Below are 21,084 nucleotides of genomic sequence, written 5' to 3'. Positions count from 1 at the left end.
TATTTTGCGCTTCAAACACCTCATATATGCAATGTCAGACAGTATTTTTACAATTTTTATTTTGCCTTTTTTTGGGTGTCTCTCATTGCTGTATGAGGTGTTTACAAACACTAAGGGTATGTGTCCACGTTCAGGATTGCATCAGGATTTGGTCAGTATTTTACATCAGTATTTGTAAGCCAAAACCAGGAGTGGGTGATAAATGCAGAACTGGTGCATGTGTTTCTATTATACTTTTCCTCTAATTGTTCCACTCCTGGTTTTGGCTTACAAATACTGATGGAAAATCCTGACCAAATCCTGATGCAATCCTGAACGTGGACACATACCCTAAGGGTATGTGTCCACTTTCAGGATTGCATCAGGATTTGGTCAGGATTTTACATCAGTATTTGTAACCCAAAACCAGGAGTGGGTGATAAATACAGAAGTGGAGTATATGTTTCTATTCTACTTTTCCTCTAATTGTTCCACTCCTGGTTTTGGCTTACAAATACTGATGAAAAATCCTGACAAAATCCTGATGCAATCCTGAACGTGGACACATACCGTAAAGGTACCTTCACACTTAACAATGCTGCAGCGAAACAGACAATGATGCAGATCACTGCAGCATCGCTATTTGGTCGCTGGAGAGCTGTCTGTGTGACAGCTCTCCAGCGACCAACGATGCCGAGGTCCCCGGGTAACCAGGGTAAACATCGGGTTGCTAAGCGCAGGGCCGCGCTTCCGATGTTTACCCTGGTTACCAGTGTTAAATGTAAAAAAAAACAACAGTACATATACTCACACTCGCGTCCCCCGGCGTCCGCTTCCCTGCACTGACTGAGTGACGGCCCTAACAGCAGAGCGGTCACATCACCGCTGTGCTGTGCATTCACTTTACGGCCGGCGCTCAGTCAGTGCAGGAAGCGGACGCCGGGGGACGCGAAGATGAGTATATGTACTGTTTTTTTTTTTTACATTTAACACTGGTAACCAGGGTAAATATCAGGTTACTACGCTTAGTAACCCGATATTTACCCTGGTTACCATTGTAAAACATCACTGGTATCGTTGCTTTTGCTGTCAAACACAACGATACACGGCGATCTGACAACCAAATAAATATGTTATATGGTATGGTATAAATTTGTTCTTTGAAGCAGGGTAGAAAACTTAGAAACATTTTTTATTAAACAACAACATTTTAAAAACAAAGGGTTCCAATTTTTTAGATAAGGCACATTACATTTGTGAAGTATAGGTAGATGCAAAATTTGAAATAACCAAACCAACCTAAACGGATTACATTTATTGCACATAATACTGGAGAATTAGTTTATTATTATATTATATTTTTAGCACAGTCACAGTAGAGGTATTTATTGGTGTAGTTAAAACCAGAATACAGTCCAACAGTAACATAACACTACACCATTTGATCTTGCCATGACACACGGCCAACATCTGACACAAAATAGGCCGCAAAACGATCCCTCATCTGCGCAAATTCCACACTTGTCCTCAGAGGATGATCATGGTAATCGGGCAATGGGTTGGCTATGGGTTCATCGAGTTCCACATTCAGTCTCTCTTTGGCCATAATGTAATTGTGGAGAACCACACAAGCCTTCACCACCTCATCCACTGTTTCAATTTTAAGATTAATGGCGGATCCTAATATACGCCATTTGGAGACAAGGATGCCAAAGGCGCACTCCACAGTCCTTCTGGCCCTGGACAGTCTGTAATTGAAAACCCTTTTTGTATGGTCCAAGCCCCGACTGGAGTAGGGTTTCAATAGGTTGGCAGACATTTGGAATGCCTCATCCCCAACCACAACAAATGGCATCGCAGGGCCTTCGGTGTGGGGAAGAGGTCGTGGCTGGGGGAAATTAAAATTGTTGCCATATAATTTTTGGCCCATATCCGACTCTTTAAATGTGCGTGAGTCATTTGCACGGCCAAACGCACCAATGTCCACTGCGAGAAAACGGCAGTCCGCACCGGCAATTGCCATGAGCACAGTTGAAAAGTATTTTTTATAATTGTAGAAAAGGGATCCACTTTTCGCAGGCTTGGTAATCCGAATGTGCTTTCCATCCACTGCGCCAATACAGTTTGGAAAAGAACACACTTGCTCAAATTTCTGTGCTTTGGCCTCCCAGATTTCACTTGTAGGGACGGGTAAAAATTCCTCCCGGAGATTATCCCACAAAGCGCGGCATGTCTCAGCAATAATTCCGGAAAGAGTGGAGACTCCAATCCGGAATTGAAAATGAAGTGATCTCAAGGTCTCTCCGGTAGCCAGGAAACTGCCAAGAAGATAAAGAAATTACATTAAAGTACATTGCAATTTATAAAAGTACATTGACCATACCAAACCCAAAAAAAATTTAAAAAAAAAAAAAGGGAAGAACATATCACAGTCATTCAAACAGCTACGTACCGTAGAGTCACCAGCAGCCGTTCCTCTGCGGAAATAGCTCTCCGGAGCTGCGTGTTCTGCCTGCTAATGGATCCTTCCACCCGACGCAGAAGATAGTGGAAGCTGTCCTGAGACATCCTGGTATATTCGAAATATTTCTCCAGGTTGTCATTCAGTTCGCCAAACAAGCAATGGTATGCTCCACGGCTCTCCCGGACTTCCACGATAGGGTGTATCCAAAAGCGGCGACGACTCCATCTCCGTTTTTCCCTTTCCCTTTGATGAAAACAGGCGACAGCATAGGCATTAGCCAAGGAAAATTCCATCTCCATATCCATGTAGATACTGTCCATGGGACGCTCCATCATGAATACCAGCAAAATGGGAGGAATTCATCTCTGCCAGGGTATATATACACAATTACATTACACCAACCCTCTTCTAGCCATTGGTGGTCCTTATCTAGTGTGTAGACACTTTTTTTTTTTTTTTGGGTGATGAAGAATGACTCACTGTAGGAAAACGCAAGCGTCGAAAAACGCAGCGTTTTTTGGTCAAAACGCAACTGCGTTTCCAAAAAACGCAGTGTTTTTCGACGCATGCGTTGAACGCATGCGTCGAAAAAACAATGCGTTTCTATTGCGTTTTTGTTGCGTTGTGCGTTGCGGCGACAACGCTGCGGCGCACACCGCAAATGTGAACGTAGCCTTAGTCATCTATCGCTGTATGACAGCTTGTTTTCTACAGGATAATAATAATATAATAATAATATATAATATAATAATATGACTTATAGTTTTCAAAGACACCATTTATTTTACCAAATGATAAACTTAAAAACGGGGAAAATTTTTATTCTCTCCCTTACACACTGTCCTCCTTGTTGTTCTCTCCCTCACATACTATCCTCCATGTTATTCTCTTCCTCACAGACTGTCCTCCGTGTTATTCTCTCCCTCACAGACTGTCCTCCATGTTATTCTCTCCCTCACACACTGTCCTCCATGTTATTCTCTCCCTCAGACTGTCCTCCATGTTATTCTTTCCCTCAGACTGTCCTCCATGTTATTCTCACCCTCACAGACTGTCCTCCATGTCATTCTCCCTCACAGACTGTCCTCCATGTTATTCTCCCTCACAGACTGTCCTCCATGTTATTCTCCCTCATAGACTGTCCTCCATGTTATTCTCTCCCTCACACTGTCCTCCATGTTATTCTCTCCCTCACACACTGTCCTCCATGTTATTCTCTCCCTCACACACTGTCCTCCAGGTTATTCTCTCCCTCACAGACTGTCCTCCAGGTTATTCTCTCCCTCACAGACTGTCCTCCATGTTATTCTCCCTCACACACTGTCCTCCATGTTATTCTCTCCCTCAGACTGTCCTCCATGTTATTCTTTCCCTCAGACTGTCCTCCATGTTATTCTCTCCCTCACACTGTCCTCCATGTTATTCTCTCCCTCACAGACTGTCCTCCATGTTATTCTCCCTCACAGACTGTCCTCCATGTTATTCTCCCTCACAGACTGCCCTCCATGATATTCTCCCTCACAGACTGTCCTCCATGTTATTCTCTCCCTCACACACTATTCTCCATGTTATTCTCTCCCTCACAGACTGTCCTCCATGTTTTTCTCCCTCACAGACTGTCCTCCATGTTATTCTCCCTCACAGACTGTCCTCCATGATATTCTCCCTCACAGACTGTCCTCCATGTTATTCTCTCCCTCACAGACTGTCCTCCATGTTATTCTCTCCCTCACACACTGTCCTCCATGTTATTTTCTCCCTCACAGACTTGTCCATGTTATTCTCGCCCTCACAGACTGACCTCCATGTTATTCTCTCCCTCACACTGTTCTCCATGTTATTCTCTCCCTCACATACTGTTCTCCATGTTATTCTCTCCCTCAGACTGTTCTCCATGTTATTTTCTCCCTAACAGACTGTCCTTCATGTTATTCTCGCCCTCACAGACTGACCTCCATGTTATTCTCTCCCTCACAGACTGTCCTCCATGTTATTCTCTCCCTCACAGACTGTCCTCCATGTTATTCTCTCAAACACACACTGTCCTCCATGTTATTTTCTCCATCACAGACTGTCCTCCATGTTATTCTCTCCCTCACAGACTGTGCTCCATGTTATTTTCGCCCTCACAGACTGTCCTCGATGTTATTCTCTCCCTCACAGACTGTCCTTCATTTTATTCTCGTTCTAGTGTATGTATGTAGTTTACTTATGAACGCTGATTGGTCGAGGCCGGTCGGGCGCGACTAATCAGCGACGTGGGATTTCGGTTACTGACAAACAGACCCTTAGACAATTATATATATATATATATATATATATATATATATATATATATATATATAGATAAGGAGGTAGTGGAAGAAAATAACTGAAAAAAATGTATGAAACGTTGTAAGGAGGGTGAGAGAGGAGAAAGAAAGAGGAAAATAAAATAAACCAGAGGTAGATAGAGCTGTGATATATTATAGCCAGTCACACCCAGACGGAAATCACCTGAATGATGCTTTAGCCAATCTTTCATCTGGCACTTATCTCATTCGGGCAAGCACTCCTCTGTTCTCTACGAGAAAGTCATCACAGGATACGTCTGGCGATGGCTCATCTCCAGGTGAACAAAGTCAAAATCAGAGATGCCCAATAGACATCACCCCTGATCAGTTATCCGAGACCTCCATACAGATTAGACTGTCTGCCAAACCCGTCAAAGTCAGAGAGTTCAGCCGTCATTAGTCTAATGTCTGGGCGGGCTTATGCTATATAATTAGCCAAAATAAAGACTTGTATTTGACAACTGCAGATGAGCATGTGCTATCCATGAGTCCCAGATTTGGAAAAACTTAGATGGAGTGTCATTCTGGACACTAGTAAGTTGCTCATTAGTCATAAACTTACCGACCCTTTTCATGAAAAATGAGGCTGCGTCAGATGCCAAGAATGTAAAAAAAATATGATTCTTCGAGGATCTGCAGAAATAATCATTGTTATTTTTCAGAAAATTGATAGATTTCCATAACTAGAATTGTAATCACTTGCCATCCCTTGATAACACTTGTTTATCTGTGTTTTCTTTAAGATGCTTTCAGCTGTCTCGACCCTGGGTGGAAATGGTCTAATCGGCTTGAAAATCAGGAAGAGACTGAAATTATAGTGATCCATGAAACCTCAAACTATTGTCATATAACATGTGGACACTATTACACTGAAAATTGTATATTTCTACCGTGAATTAAATAATTATTTGATCCTTTGCTGATTTTGTAAGTTTGCCCACTGACAAAGGCATGAACAGACTATAATTTTAAGGGTAGGTTTATAGAATATCAAAAATAAAATCCAGAAAAATCACACTGTATAAATTATATAAATTTATTTGCATCTTTGCAGTGAGAAATAAGTATTTGATCTCTCTGGCAAACAAGACTTAATACTTGGTGGCAAAACCCTTGTTGGAAAGAACAGCAGTCAGACGTTTTTTATAGTTGATGATGTTTGCGCACATGTCAGGAGGAATTTTGGTCCACTCCTCTTTGCAGATCATCTCTTAATCATTAAGATTTTGAGGCTGTCGCTTGACAACTCGGAGCTTCAACTCCCTCCATAAGTTTTGCATGGGATGAAGGTCTGGAGACCGGCTAGGCCACTCCATGACCTTAATGTGCTTCTTTTTGAGCCACTCCTTTGTTGCCTTGGCTGTATGTTTTGGGTTATTGTGTTGCTAAAAAAACGAGCCATGACCTATTTTTAATGTCCTGGTGGAGGGAAGGAGGTTGTCGCTAAGGATTGTACGGTACATGGCTCCATCCATTCTCCCATTGATGCGGTGAAGTAGTCTGCTCTAAGAAGAGAAACACCCCCAAAACATAATGTTTGCACCTCCATGCTCGACATTGGGGACGGTGTTCTTTGGGTCATAGGCAGCATTTCTTTTCCTCCAAACACGGCGAGTTGAGATAATGCCAAAGACCTCAATTTTTGTCTCATCTGACCACAGCACCTTCTCCCAATCACTCACAGAATCATCCAGGTGTTAATTGGCAAACTTCAGATGGGCTGGCACATGTGCCTTCTTGAGCATGGGGACCTTGCGGGCACTGCAGAATTTTAAACCTTTAGGCGTAATGTGTTACCAATGGTTTTCTTGCTGACTGCGGTCCCAGCTGCCTTGAGATCATTAACAAGTTCCCACCGTGTAGTTTTAGGCTGATCTCTCACCTTCCTCATGATCAAGGATACCCCACGAGGTGAGATTTCGCATGGTGCCCCAGATCGATGTTGATTGAGTCATTTAGTATTTCTTCCATTTTCTTACTATTGCACCAACAGTTGTCTCCTTCTCACCCAATGTCTTACTTCTGGTTTTGTAGCTCATTCCAGCTTTGTGCAGGTCTATGATCTTGTCCCTGACATCCTTATAAAGCTCTTTGGTCTACAACATGGGAAAGAGGTTAGAGTCTGACTGATTTGAGTCTGTGGATCGGAGTCTTTTATAAAGGTGATTATGTAAGACAGCTGTCTTTAATGCAGGTAACGAGTTGATTATGAGCATCTAATTTGTCTTTAGGAGCCAGAACTCTTTATGGTTAGTAGGGGATCAAATACTTATTTCTCACTGCAAAATTTATATAAAATTTATACAATGTGATTTTCTGGATTTTATTTTTGATATTCTATCTCTCAAGGATAAAATTAACCTACCCTTAAAATTATAGACTTTTCATGTCTTTATCAGTGGGCAAACTTACAAAATCAGCAAGGGATAAAATACTTATTTCATTTAATGTATATAATTGGGACGCTCATTTGCACATATTTACTAAATTCATAATGTTCATTTTCCTTTTTGGCAATAAAATGGGTGTTGCCTTCTAGATGCACTTTACTCTAGCTGAATGACACAGGGTTTCACTCTTGTTCCTTGAGTTTAACTACTTCAAGACCACTCACAAACGATAAATGTCTGGGCTGTCCACACTTTATTCTGCACTGACGTTTTCAAGGGACTCTGTCACCTGAATTTGGCGGGCTATGTAAATGTCCTGTGTCCGGTCCGATGGGCGGTGTTTCCTCTTCTTTCATTCACCCCTTCCTTTCCCGCTGGTCGCAATATTTTCTTGAATTTCAGTAGGTTTCCACCGTAGTTCACGTGTGCGCAATGCAATCTTGCCTTGCGCACGCGCAGTATGCTTTGCCCAACTGCAGGCAAAGCCGAAAAGCATTAGTGCGCATGCACCGCCGCACTATGTCCCGGAACACAGCAAAATACTTCCGGGACATAGTGTGGCGGCGCATGCGCACTAATGCTTTTTGGCTTTGCCCGCAGTTGGGCAAAGCATACTGCGCATGCGCAAGGCAAGATTGCATTGCGCACGCGTGATCTACGGAGGAAACCTACTGAAATTCAAGAAAATATTGCGGCCAGCGGGAAAGGAAGGGGTGAATGAAAGAAGAGGAAACACCGCCCATTGGACCGGACACAGGGCATTTACATAGCCCGCCAAATTCAGGTGACAGAGTCCCTTTAAGCAGCTTGCAAGGGATTGTGGAGGTGGGTAGCCAGTCAGACACAGCCAGACTCATCACAGTGAAGACAGAAATGATTATCATGTTTGACTTCCCAACTGCTGAGTTCACAAGGTTGAACAAGCATTGTGTATACAGATTGATGTACAATAACAAATTGTATTGTGGTACCGTGTTAGCCAGAAAAATCGATGTGAATACTTTTCTGCCCAATGATGACAGAAGTATTCTAGGAGTGATACCTTTATTTTCTGGTTAGCCAATAAAGGTATCACTCCTAGAATACTTCTGTCATTATTGGGCAGAAAAGTATTCACATCGTATACAGATTGGAAAACACTGATAGTGCCTCCTCATCTAGACCCAGAGATTATGTGATCGCAGGGTGTGGAGGGGATCATGAGCTGCTGCTTTCTAGGAGACCCAGTCAGCTGTTAGGGTATGTGTCCACGTTCAGATTTGCTTCAGGCTTTGGTCAGGATTTTATGCAGATAAAATCCTGACCAAAAATGCACCTGAGGTCACTGGCAGGTCACCTGCGGTGTTCCTGCGTGTTTTGCTCATTGTAGCAACATGCTGCGTTCTGAAAAAACGCAACGCATGTGCGTTTTTGCAGGAAAAACGCATGCGTTTTTTAATGCACAGTGGAGACGGGATTTCATTAAATCCCCTCCACTATGCTGTAACATCTGGACGCTGCGTTTTTGACGCTGCAGCTCAGCGCTGCGTCAAAAACGCAGTGTTTCCTGAACGTGGACACATACCCTTATGCACCCAGGGGGCTGAATTACCATCCTAAGGGCTTGTGCACATGGCCATATATTTGGTGCATGTGATCTGACAAAACAGATAGATATTTGGATCGCACTCGGCTATGCAAATCAACGAGCCTGTGGAAGACAGATGACTGAGTGCCATCCGATTTTGACAGAATGAAGATGTAAAAAAAAAAAAATTCTCCATCTTCTCTTCCGAGAGAATCGCAGCACACTATAGTCAAACTGTGATCAGAGAGTGATTAGCATAATCGACCTAATGCTCTCAGATGAGAGAATATATGCTGGTGTGACCCTAGCCTAACAGGGGCTAATATACCTGCCCCAGTTACAGGACAATCAGTAATTAAAATCTTGTATTAATAGAAAGCCCTTCAATTTTTTTTAAAGATCTTATGGTGGAACAGTGTGAAAAAATAAATGAAGAAATAAATAAATAGAAAAAGCAATAACAAAAATGCCAGACCAAATTGCTGTTTCTAGTCCTGTCCCAGTCGAAAAAATAAACATAATTTAAAATGTTTTTCTTTGTTTTTTATTTAAGCAGGCCTCTGTGATCATAAAAAAAAAATAGCAATAAAAAAACCTGTGAAATAGACATGTGTTTGCCATTTCTTGACACGTACAAGAAGTTTAAAAATATTCTAAGAAATAAACAAGAATAAATGTTCAAATCTCTCCACTTTACCCCTGCTAAAAAGTAAGGGAAAAAATATATTTGCTATTGCCACATTTGTAAAAGCCCAATCTATTAAAAGATGGAATTAATGCAACAAAGAGAAAAAAAATCTAAATGCCAGAATTGCTTGTTTTTTAAGTCAGCACAAAAAAATGTTATAAGAAATTAAACCTTTGCATGTACACAAAATAAAAATGACAAATCACTGTGCAAAAGGCAAGCCCTCACTCAGTACAGTCAACAGAAAAATAAAAATGTTACAGGTGTCCGAAAATAGCGACACAAAGCAAAAAAATAAAGTATTTTTTTAACAGATTTTTTTTATCCTCTTACTATATTGCAATCTTAATATTATATAGCACTGTGTACTTACAATTGGTCATTTTGCCTTACTACCCAGCTAACTCTACCCTTTTCCATTTCTATGACATCACGTGATTAATAACTGACAAGCTCAGTCCTAAGCTCTATGTAGAAACAGGAGGTCCATTTTCTCTGTATGGCTCCTGAGTCACTGCAAAACTCCCTGGCAGGGGCGGAGGGAGCAGCTGGGTCAGGAGGTGAAGAGGGGAATGATAAATGCAGGGACAAGAGACTTCCTGTTTCTATATAGAGCAGGAAAAATAGAAGAATTAGCTGGGTAGAAAGGCAAAATGAGCAATTGTAAGTACTGTAGGGATTCGCGTTCTCAGGTAGGCATTAGGTAGTGTTAACACAGGCAATGTGGTTTAGTCAAAACAGGTGACGTTTTATAGCTTTCATAAAACTCCAAGGAATTCAAAACCAAACACAGCCTCTTCTGGGCACAAAGGTATAACAGAAAAAAAGACAGTTCATTTAGCAGGGCACATATGTCAGTGTGGGCTCACCCAACAGATTACAGTCCATTCTCCCATAATGGACTCCAAACCGCATACATAGAAGCACAATCCCACCAGTATCAATATCCCCTTCAGCCTGAGCTTGAGCAGCTCCTAGCATCAAGCAGAAGTGAACAGGCTGCACCTTCCACATGGTCCTCTGCAGCTCCATCACACAGACTGCTCAGCTTTCCTAGCTGACCCATGCAGCCTCCATTCAGGTTACTCACCAGCAGTCCCCTTCGACACGGCTCCAACCAGCAGACTGACACACCTAGTGAACATAGGCCTTTGTTCTAGTAAAAAGCTAGGTAGGAGCATATAAATAAAATCTTACCCGGCTCTGCTACAGTACGCAGTGCCATATAATATGACTTCAATATGTTAAGAGGATAATTACTTTGTGCTTCTTTAAACAGAGAAACAAAAGTTGATGCCTGCTTGGTCCTGATGTAATGGGACTGACCTGGACAATCATGTTACCAGGTCCCTTACAGCAGAATGAACACTGTAAAAACAAATCCTAAAGGACAATGGCGGAATTGCATTTTTTCACCCTTCGATTGTTTTCCAGTATTACAATACATTATATGGCAAAATGAATGGTGCCATATAAAACTGCTATTTGTCCCACAAAAACAATCCCGCACATCTATGTGGATGGAAAAAAATGACAAAAGTAATGGCTCTTAAAAGAGGGTGAATGTAAAAACAAAAAATGTCCTTGTCTGTAAAGGATTAAAGAACAAGGTGATAATATTCAGTGCGGACGTAAGGCAGGTAAATATGGTGGTAAATAGGCTTTATTCCATCTTGTGCTAGAAATTTGTTGGTGGCAATTTGCTTGCACGCTGGAGTCGGCCGCACCGCCAGGTCGTGGCAACATTTTCTGCTCTACTCACATCTGCAATGCAGCTTTCTTTTTGCAGTGCAATGTTGGATTAGCTACACGATACACCCCTACTGACCTATGAATGGGAGTCCATCGTTTATCAGCAATACTAGCACTGCTCACTGCTCCATTTATCAAACTCTACAATGGGGGCTGCAATGCGGGGTTAATGGGGCACAGCGGACGGCACACACAAGAGCAAGGCGACAACATGCTGACTGCTTTTATCACATAGAAAAATGACGAATCACAATAGGCTTTTGGTCACCTCCCTTTATTTAGGAATAAATGTGATTATAATTAGGATGGGGCATAAATATGGGATACAATGATTCCACTTTGAAGATGACTTGTCAATATGATACAGGTGTTCACATATCCATCCTCCGATACACATCATACTGCGTATCGACATTCTGTGATCACTCCGGCCCACCAGGGAGCCAACACTAACCAGAAAAATAAACAAAAAAAAGGAAGCAAAAAAAAGCAATATTGCCTTGCTCGATAAACAAATCTGCCCCAGGTTACGCTGCCTTATCCGAGGGCGGCAGAAAGCAGTAACGTGGTACTATTCACAAATCCAGTTATCTACTGTAGAGGGGGCTGAGCAATGTGTGACACCACCAACCTCCCGCTGCTGATTGACAGCTTTCTTCCTATACTTTGCACAGGGAAAAAACTCATAGATATTGGGGACTGCACAGTGCACACACCCAAGAGCTCACTCAGACGTCCGATTTTCATGTACAAGCACCATCTGATTTTCACAGATTGCACTCATACCTGTGATAGTCTGTGCAGCCATTGACATGTCTGTGATTCTTTACAAAAAGAAAATTGCATTGACATGTGAGGGTCAGATCAACATTATCAATGCAAGTCAATGGACCCATGAAAAGAACATGGACTGCACTCAGATGACATCACAGTACAGTCCAATTTTCATGAACTGACAGAATGGAGAAACTTTTTTTTTTCTTTTTTAATTTCTTCACATAGTATATCAAACTCTGATCTGAAGTGTGAATGAGCCCTAATGGGGAAGTCTGGACTAGTGCAGCAGGAGATAATCAGGGATTCCATATCACCCACTGAGTATTGTAAAGCTCCCAGCGCTGGGCTCAGGGTGTGTGGCACAACTTTAGGTTATCCTCAGAAAGGGCAGAAAAGCCTGGCGAGCGGTTCCCTTTCAGGTGATTAGTGATTTGGATGCTACATATGCAAAGAACATTGAAAGGTTTCTGTTTAACTGAATACAAGATAAAGGCACAAGTGGTATAAAGGTTTAACACAACAAAAGGTGTCCTTGGTAATAATATAATATATATATGCATCTGTTGCTGCCATGAGTCATCCACATGGTCTGCTTGTCATATAAGAGACTGTATTACTGTAACACAGGAATTCAGATTAAAAAATAATTAGGTATTAAAAATATACAGATATAAAATGTCATTTTAACCCCATTCAGATCTTTAAATTGGTACAAGCCTAAAAAAAAAATCAAAACTATTTTTCTATTAATAAAACCAACTGAAAAGTAACCACACAGTCTACAGCTGCACTGATACGGAAACAGAATAGCGCTGGTACCGTCACGTCCTGATTGAGGCTTTTCCCCTTGCTACCTTGAAGGCACATCATTATATTTGTACCCTGCTTTTCATTTCATAATAACAAATGGCAAAAGCTGAAATAAGGAGAATGGCAAAGTGTGTATAAACGGACCACAGAGCCAATACGAGAGCTCGTTTTGTTGCCCGTTTACAGCGGAGAGGCACATCCATGGGGATCTTTACCATCTACAGAAGGATGCCCATCCGTTCTGTCCTTGGCACATCCTAGCACATACAAGTGATCAGGAACAGTTTTCCATTTACATATTACATGGGATACATTTCTAGATTCCACGTTACTCCACGGTGAGATGGAGTTCACAAAAAGAATACTTCATTTTCAGAAAATCAACACATCATATACAATAGTAACACGTATATTGTGCTCAAGTCTCTGCAACGTTCCATGCCTGAAAGTCAATCTGGCATCGTCTTGTGAAATTTGCTCAACAGATTTCCATTTGTGAGATACATATATACACATTATATTATATATATATATATATATATATATATATATATATATATATATATATATATATATATATATATATATATATATATATATATCTGCACCTGCACACAATTCTCCAGACAAGCTGTGAGACGATACATCCTGATATATGACAATATGAATAATACCTTCCTTTAAGAATGTACAAACCAATAAAAAGTAATCGTTTTATTATATATAGTCCATTTAATAATACAATACATTGTCTACTTTTTTTTCTCGATTCCACTGTGGTTCCTGAGAAGCGTAACAGTAATGAGGCTGAAGCTGTTCTCTGAATTAGTTCATGAATTGTGTGTATCCCTCCGCTCCCGTCACAATGACGTCCATCCAAATCCGCATGGCCTCCGGTGAAGGAGCCACCATGTAATATAGGCGATCATGAGTTTTGACACAAAAGGTTAAAGCTGGGTTTGGACTCTGAAAGAAAAACAAAAATGACACGTATTACATTTTATGGTGTTAAATTGTAACATTTTATTGCTTGATAAAACAAATTGTGTTAATGGTAAAAATAGTAATAATAGAAATAAAAGGTTCTGCACAAGAATCCAGCTGTAAATGTGAATCAGTAAGCTACAAAGAACACGGTGAACACACTCGCACCCACCTCCTTCAACAGGGGTACAGAGAGAAAATCGGATATCTGCTACAGAGGACAAGAGAGGAGTTCAGTGCATAGAAATGGTATGGAGCCAATGCTTCACAGTCACACACCAGGCTGAATGCATGGAAACGTCCTCTGTATGCAAGCTACAGAGCACAATGAAACCATCCCGGACTCAGCCCGCATCATGCACCGTGCTCAGCCCGTGTCATACACCGTGCTCGTGTTACTCACACCCAGTGCAGTCAGTACATGCAGAATTCAGGATGCGTGTGTTAGCCGGTATAGTGTCCAGTAAACCATACATGCTCTGCTGGTGCCCAGATGGACAGGTGTCAACAACACCGGGTACTGGTAACGCTACTGTACATGCTGATATGTGCAGTTTGCATTTACAACAACATGGGTAATGGGGCAGAAGATTAATCTGTACAAGCACATAAATCGTCCGTACAAGAATTATGGTCAAAAGCCATCTCGAGATGGAAAAAGGTTCAATCTCCAGAGGAGACCCGGCCTTCTTTACCAGGAGAACCATTCTGTGGAAGAGTCTACATCAGGAGCTGGTCACAGTGGGAACCATTCATGGTTCCAAAAAAGGCCTTAGATCTTATTTTCTTAGAAGAAAAATAATTACGGTATGTAAATGTGTAAAGCTCTGAATGTTTGGTCCAATGGATTGACAATTGGAGTAAGGAGGGGCAGAAGAACTGTTGGGTGGACTGGATCATGCATTATGATTGTACCTATATGCCGTCCCTTTATTATTTCCCATCACTCGGTTGAACTTGATGATCTTTAGTCTTTTTTCAACCGTATTCGCTATGTAACTGTAATAATACTTCACATCATCAAATGAGCCCAAGTCATTTCAAAGCCAGTAGTGAAGATACAGTGAAGGAAATTAGTATTTGATCCCTTGCTGATTTTGTAAGTTTGCCCACTGACAAAGACATGAACAGTCTATAATCTTAAGGGTAGGTTAATTTGTGGGCCACCGGAGGCTTCAGGAAAATGGCCTCCAAAGGCCGCGCGTGCGCAGATTAAAATCTCGGTGGCATTCGGCTTCAGGAAAATGGCCGCCGAGATCTCAATCTGTGCACACGCAGCCTCCTGTGGCCATTTTCCTGAAGCCTCCGGCGGCCCACAGCTTCAGGAAGATGGCCGCAGGGAAACCGGTGATGCACTCTGCTCACCAGGCCGCAGCGCCCCACATTTCTGCCGCAAGCATCCTGAAAAATAGACCCTGCTCAGGTGCACCTGCCGCAGCATCGCCACACCTCTGCTGTTGTCGGCATCTTGAGGATGGTACCCTGCTCCAGCTCTGCCTCACCGCCGACACCGGGCCGCAGTATCGCACCCCGGGACTACAGCATTGCTCTATTTCTGCCGACGCCGGCTTCCTGAGGAAGGGACCATGCCTTCTGTGACCCCGCTGTACCACCGCCGGCTCTCAGGTAAGATACCTTAAATTTCGACAATAAGACGGACCCCCATTCTTTTTTCTGCTATTTTCCACCCCAAAATTTGGAGTGCGCCTTATGGTCCGCTGCGTCTTATAGTCCAAAAGACACGGTAGATATGGAAGGACTGAATAACAGAAAAAAATCCATAAAAGTTACTGACTTCTAGGCATTGTTGTGCTCTTTTTAATGGCCTTCTGCTTGATCTCGAGCAATAGCGACCTGATGGATGAACGATCTGTAGGAAGATCGATCTCGTCCAAGCCTAGGTAGGTCCACCAGGGTCTTCTCTTGACTTCTATGTCTACGCAACCGTAGTTATCAGAAAACGTTGGTAAAGTAACCTGTGTGCCTACTAGTAAATACAACCAACCACAATCTAAAGAGAATTGCATTATTGCCCCTGCTAAATGTGCACCCTACAAATGAAATGTTAGAGATTTTTCTAACAATAAGGTAGAAATGTCATCAGGGTCTGGTTCATAAATGACTCCACTTGTGACAGTCACCAAAACAACACACCCACATCTAGTCTGATGATCAATGACAGCAGACTCACACATGTGACATTGCATCTTAAAAATGTTCATTGAGACAAGAGGCAATGTCAAACAATTGGACTAACAGCGGGTTTTACTCTGCCGACCTCTACCTCCTGGAACCAGGAAATCAGGCCTTCACATGATGACCAATAAAAGTTCATATAAGAGTCAAGGCAATATTCAGTTATCAAGATTTATGATGAAAGGTTTACATACAAGGACTTTCAGGATATCTACCTGCCCTTTACATACAGTCATGGCCAAAAGTATTCACACCCCTGCAATTCTGTCAGATAATACTCAGTTTCTTTCTGAAAATGATTGCAAACACAAATTCTTTGGTATTATTATCTTCATTTAATTTGTCTTAAATATAAAAACACAAAAGAGAATGAAGCAAAAAGCAAAACATTGATCATTTCACACAAAACTCCACAAATGGGCCAGACAAAAGTATTGGCACCCTCAGCCTAATACTTGGTTGCACAACCTTTAGCCAAAATAACTGCGACCAACCGCTTCCGGTAACCATCAATGAGTTTCTTACAATGCTCTTATGGAATTTTAGACCATTCTTCTTTGGCAAACTGCTCCAAGTCCCTGGTATTTGAAGGGTGCCTTCTCCAACATGCCATTTTTAGATCTCTCCACAGGTGTTCTATGGGATTCAGGTCTGGACTCATTGCTGGCCACCTTCGAAGTCTCCAGTGCTTTCTCTCAAACCATTTTCTAGTGCTTTTTGAAGTGTGTTTTGGGTCATTGTCCTGCTGGAAGACCCATGACCTCTGAGGGAGACCCAACTTTCTCACACTGGGCCCTACATTATGCTGTAAAATTTGTTGGTAGTCTTCAGACTTCATAATGCCATGCACACGGTCAAGTAGTCCAGTGCCAGAGGCAGCAAAGCAACCCCAAAACATCAGGGAACCTCCGCCATATTTGACTGTAGGGACCGTGTTCTTTTCTTTGAATGCCTCTTTTTTCTCCTGTAAACTCAATGTTGATGCCTTTGCCCAAAAAGCTCTACTTTTGTCTCATCTGACCAGAGAACATTCTTCCAAAACGTTTTAGGCTTTTTCAGGTAAATTTTGGCAAACTCCAGCCTGGTTTTTTTTATGTCTCGGGGTAAGAATTGGGGTCTTCCTGGGTCTCCTACCATACAGTCCCTTTTCATTCAGATGCCGACGGATAGTACGGGTTGACACTGTTGTACCCTCGGACTGGAGGGCAGCTTGAACTTGTTTGGATGTTAGTCGAGGTTCTATATCCAACATCTGCACAATCTTGCATTGAAATCTCTTGTCAATTTTTCCTTTCCATCCACATCTAGGGAGGTTAGCCACAGTGCCATGGGTTTTAAAATTCTTGACACTGCGCACGGTAGACACAGGAACATTCAGGTCTTTGGAGATGGACTTGTAGCCTTGACATTGCTCATGCTTCCTCACAATTTGGTTTCTCAAGTCCTCAGACAGTTCTTTGGTCTTCTTTCTTTTCTCCATGCTCAATGTGGTACACACAAGGACACAGGACAGAGGTTGAGTCAACTTTAATCCATGTCAACTGGCTGCAAGTGTGATTTAGTTATTGCCAACACCTGTTAGGTGCCACAGGTAAGTTACAGGTGCTGTTAATTACACAAATTAGTGAAACATCACATGATTTTTCGAACAGTGCCAATACTTTTGTCCACCCCTTTTTTATGTTTGGTGTGGAATTATATCCATTTTGGCTTTAGGACAATTCTTTTTGTGTTTTTTTCATTTAAGACAAATTAAATGAAGATAATAATACCAAAGAATTTGTGTTTGCAATCATTTTCAGGAAGAAACTGAGAATGATCTGACAGAATTGCAGGGGTGTGAATACTTTTGGCCATGACTGTATATTCTGTTCAGCCATATGCAGAATATAATAATAGGGGTATAGGAGACAAATTCACACTGGTACACAGCAAGTGAAGGTGTCCTGTGAACGAGCGGCTATCCTCCGCAAGAAAATGCTGCAGACACTAATTCTGCAGGGCAAATATATGGCCTCTTCCTACACTTGCTAATAGTGCACTGATAAATATGAATCAACATGAAGTGACATGTATATGTAGGTACAGAATCATTAGTACACAGCCCGCAGTCACTTTATGTATAAGGCTGACTGCTTTATAGAACATTAATATTCTCGGGCACATGGCAGAATTGACCTTGTGTTTAGTATGAAGCTTTAGCAGGGTTCCCATTCTGGCACCGGGTTCCCATTCTGGCACAGGGTCCCTCTACTGTACAGTACCTCTTCATGCCTCCAATTTTGTTCAAACTAAAAAAAAAGTGGTGGTATACTGTATCAGATGTGTCAGGTACAGAGAAACAATGCTTCTAGAAGTCAATATATCTGTGCATATGGACCTCAACTCTCATCAAAAGCAGTAATAAGAAGTGACAAAAAGTCCTATGTGCCAAAAAATGGAGCAAATTACTCAATCCCCCCCAAACACGAGTCCCCATACAACTAGGTTTACTGTAGAATAAAAATACTATGGGTATTGTAATGCTGCTATATATATAATAAGTTTATATTGAGCAAAGTTACAATATATACAGACAAACACACGTATGTTGGAGACTAGTGATGAGCGAATATACTTGTTACTCGAGATTTCTCGAGCATGCTCGGGGGTCCTCCGAGTATTTTTTAGTGCTCGGACATTTAGTTTTTGTTGCCGCAGCTGAATGATTTACATCTGTTAGCCAGCATAAGTACATGTGGGGGTTGCCTGGTTGCTAGGGAATCCCCACATGTAATCAAGCTGGCTAACAGATGTAAATCATTCAGCTGCTGCAACAAAAACTAAATGTCCGAGCACTAAAAATACTCGGAGGACCCCCGAGCGTGCTCGGGAAATCTCGAGTAACGAGTATATTCGCTCATCACTATTGGAGACCTATATTTGTGTTAATACTACAGATATACGAGTATTAAACACTAGTTTTGACATTATCTTGACTGTATAGTAGAAGTTTACATATTAGCATAACACACTCAGCACATTGTACAGCTAGCTCCAGAAGTATTTGGACACTGACATAAGTTTGGGCATTTTAGCCGATTACCAAAACAAATTCAAGGTACAGATATATAATCAATGTGGGCTTAACCCCTTCACCCTGAAGCCTGTTTTCACCTAAGTGACAGGGCCAATTTTTACTATTCTGACCACTGTCACTTTATGAGGTCATAACTCAGAAACGCTTCAACGGATCCTGGTGATTCTGACATTGTTTTCTCGTGACATATTGTACTTTATGATAGTGGTAAAACTTCTTCGATATGACTTGCATTTATTTGTGAAAAAAATAGAAATTTGTCGAAAATTATGAAAATTTTGCAATTTTCAAATTTTTCGTTTTTATGCCCTTAAATTAGAGAGTTATATCACATAATATAGTTAATAAACAACATTTCCCACATGTCTGCTTTACATCAGCACAATTTTGGAAACATAATTTTTTTTGTTAGGGAGTTATAAGGGTTAAAAGTTGACCAGCGATTTCTCATTTTTGCAACAAAATTTGCAAAACCATTTTTTTAACGGACCACCTCACACTTGAAGTGACTTTGAGGGGTCTAGATGACAGAAAATATCCAAAAGTGACACCATTCTAAAAACTGCACCCCTCAAGGTACTCAAAACCACATTCAAAAATTTTATTAACCCTTCAGGTGCTTCAGAGGAATTTTTGGAATGTTTAAAAAAAATTGAACATTTAACTTTTTTTTCACAAAATTTTAACTTCAGATCCAATTTGTTTTATCTTACCAAGGGTAACAGGAGAAATTGGACCACAAAAGTCGTTGTACAATTTGTCCTGAGTACGCCGATACCCCACATGTTGGGGTAAACCAATGTTTGGGCATATGGCAGAGCTCGGAAGGGAAGGAGCGCCATTTGACTTTTCAATGCAAGATTTGCTGGAATTGAGATCGGAACCCATGTCGCGATTGGAGAGCCCCTGACGTGCCTAAACAGTGGAAACCCCCACAAGTGACACCATTTTGGAAAGTAGACCCCCTAAGGAACTTATCTAGATGTGTGGTGAGCACTTTGAACCGCCAAGTGCTTCACAGAAGTTTATAATGTAGAGCCGTAAAAAAATGTCATATTAATTTTCACAAAAATGATCTTTTCGCCCCAAATTTTTTATTTTCCCAAGGGTAACAGGATAAATTGGACCCCAAAAGTTGTTGTGCAATTTGTCCTGAGTACGCTGATATTTCATATATGGGGTTAAACCACTGTTTGAGCGCATGGCAGAGCTCGGAAGGGAAGGAGCACCGTTTGACTTTTCAATGCAAAATTGGCTGGAATTGAGATCGGAACCCATGTCGCGTTTGGAGAGCCCCTGACGTGCCTAAACAGTAGAAACCCCCCACAAGTGACCCCATTTTGGAAAGAAGACCCCCTAAGGAACTTATCTAGATGTGTGGTGAGCACTTTTAACCCCCAATTGTTTCACTAAAGTTTAGAATGTAGCGCCGTGAAAATTAAAAAATCATTTTTTCTTTCCACAAAATGATGTTTTAGCCCGCAAATTTTTTTTCCCAAGGGTAACAGGAGAAATTAGACTACAAAAGTTATTGTCCAATTTGTCCTGAGTACGCTGATACCCCATACATGGGAGGAAACCACTGTTTAGGCGCACGGCAGAGCTCGGAAGGGAAGGAGCGCCGATTGAAATGCAGACTTGAGGTACCTTCACACGAAGCGACGCTGCAGCGATAGCGACAACGATCCCGATCGCTGCAGCGTCGCTTTTTGATCGCTGGGGAGCTGTCACACAGACCGCTCTCCAGCGACCAACGATGCCGAGGCCCCCGGGTAACCAGGGTAAACATCGGGTTGCTAAGCGCAGGGCCGCGCTTAGTAACCCGATGTTTACCCTGGTTACCAGCGTAAAAGTAAAAAAAACAAACAGTACATGCTCACCTGCGCGTCCCCCAGCGTCCGCTTCCTGACACTGACTGAGCTCCGGCCCTAACAGCAGAGCGGTGACGTCACCGCTGTGCTTTCACTTTCACTTTAGGGCCGGCGCTCAGTCAGTGTCAGGAAGCAGAGGCTGGGGGACGCGCAGGTGAGCATGTACTGTTTGTTTTTTTTACTTTTACGCTGGT

At 41.9% G+C, this 21,084-nt stretch overlaps 1 protein-coding gene across 15 annotated transcripts in view; it reads right to left on the bottom strand.

Moving 5' to 3' along the window:
• Positions 1-11,428: 11,428 nt before the first annotated feature.
• Positions 11,429-21,084, bottom strand: part of PHLDB1 (pleckstrin homology like domain family B member 1) — a 282,210-nt gene continuing 272,554 nt past the window's right edge. For 10 of the 15 annotated variants that reach the window (XM_077250609.1, XM_077250611.1, XM_077250603.1 and 7 more), the window contains 2 exons: positions 13,917-13,955; positions 11,429-13,726 (listed from right to left, as the gene is read on the bottom strand). In XM_077250609.1, coding sequence (XP_077106724.1) covers positions 13,586-13,726; positions 13,917-13,955 — 180 coding nt within the window. In that variant the 3' untranslated portion in view covers positions 11,429-13,585. The remainder of the gene's footprint in view (positions 13,727-13,916; positions 13,956-21,084) is intronic. The other 5 variants (XM_077250604.1, XM_077250606.1, XM_077250607.1 and 2 more) reach the window with 1 other exon arrangement.

Source organism: Ranitomeya variabilis, chromosome 4, assembly GCF_051348905.1.
Source record: "Ranitomeya variabilis isolate aRanVar5 chromosome 4, aRanVar5.hap1, whole genome shotgun sequence".
In the NCBI taxonomy this organism is placed as follows: Eukaryota; Metazoa; Chordata; class Amphibia; order Anura; family Dendrobatidae; genus Ranitomeya; species Ranitomeya variabilis.
This window is presented reverse-complemented; position numbering and strand designations above follow the sequence as displayed.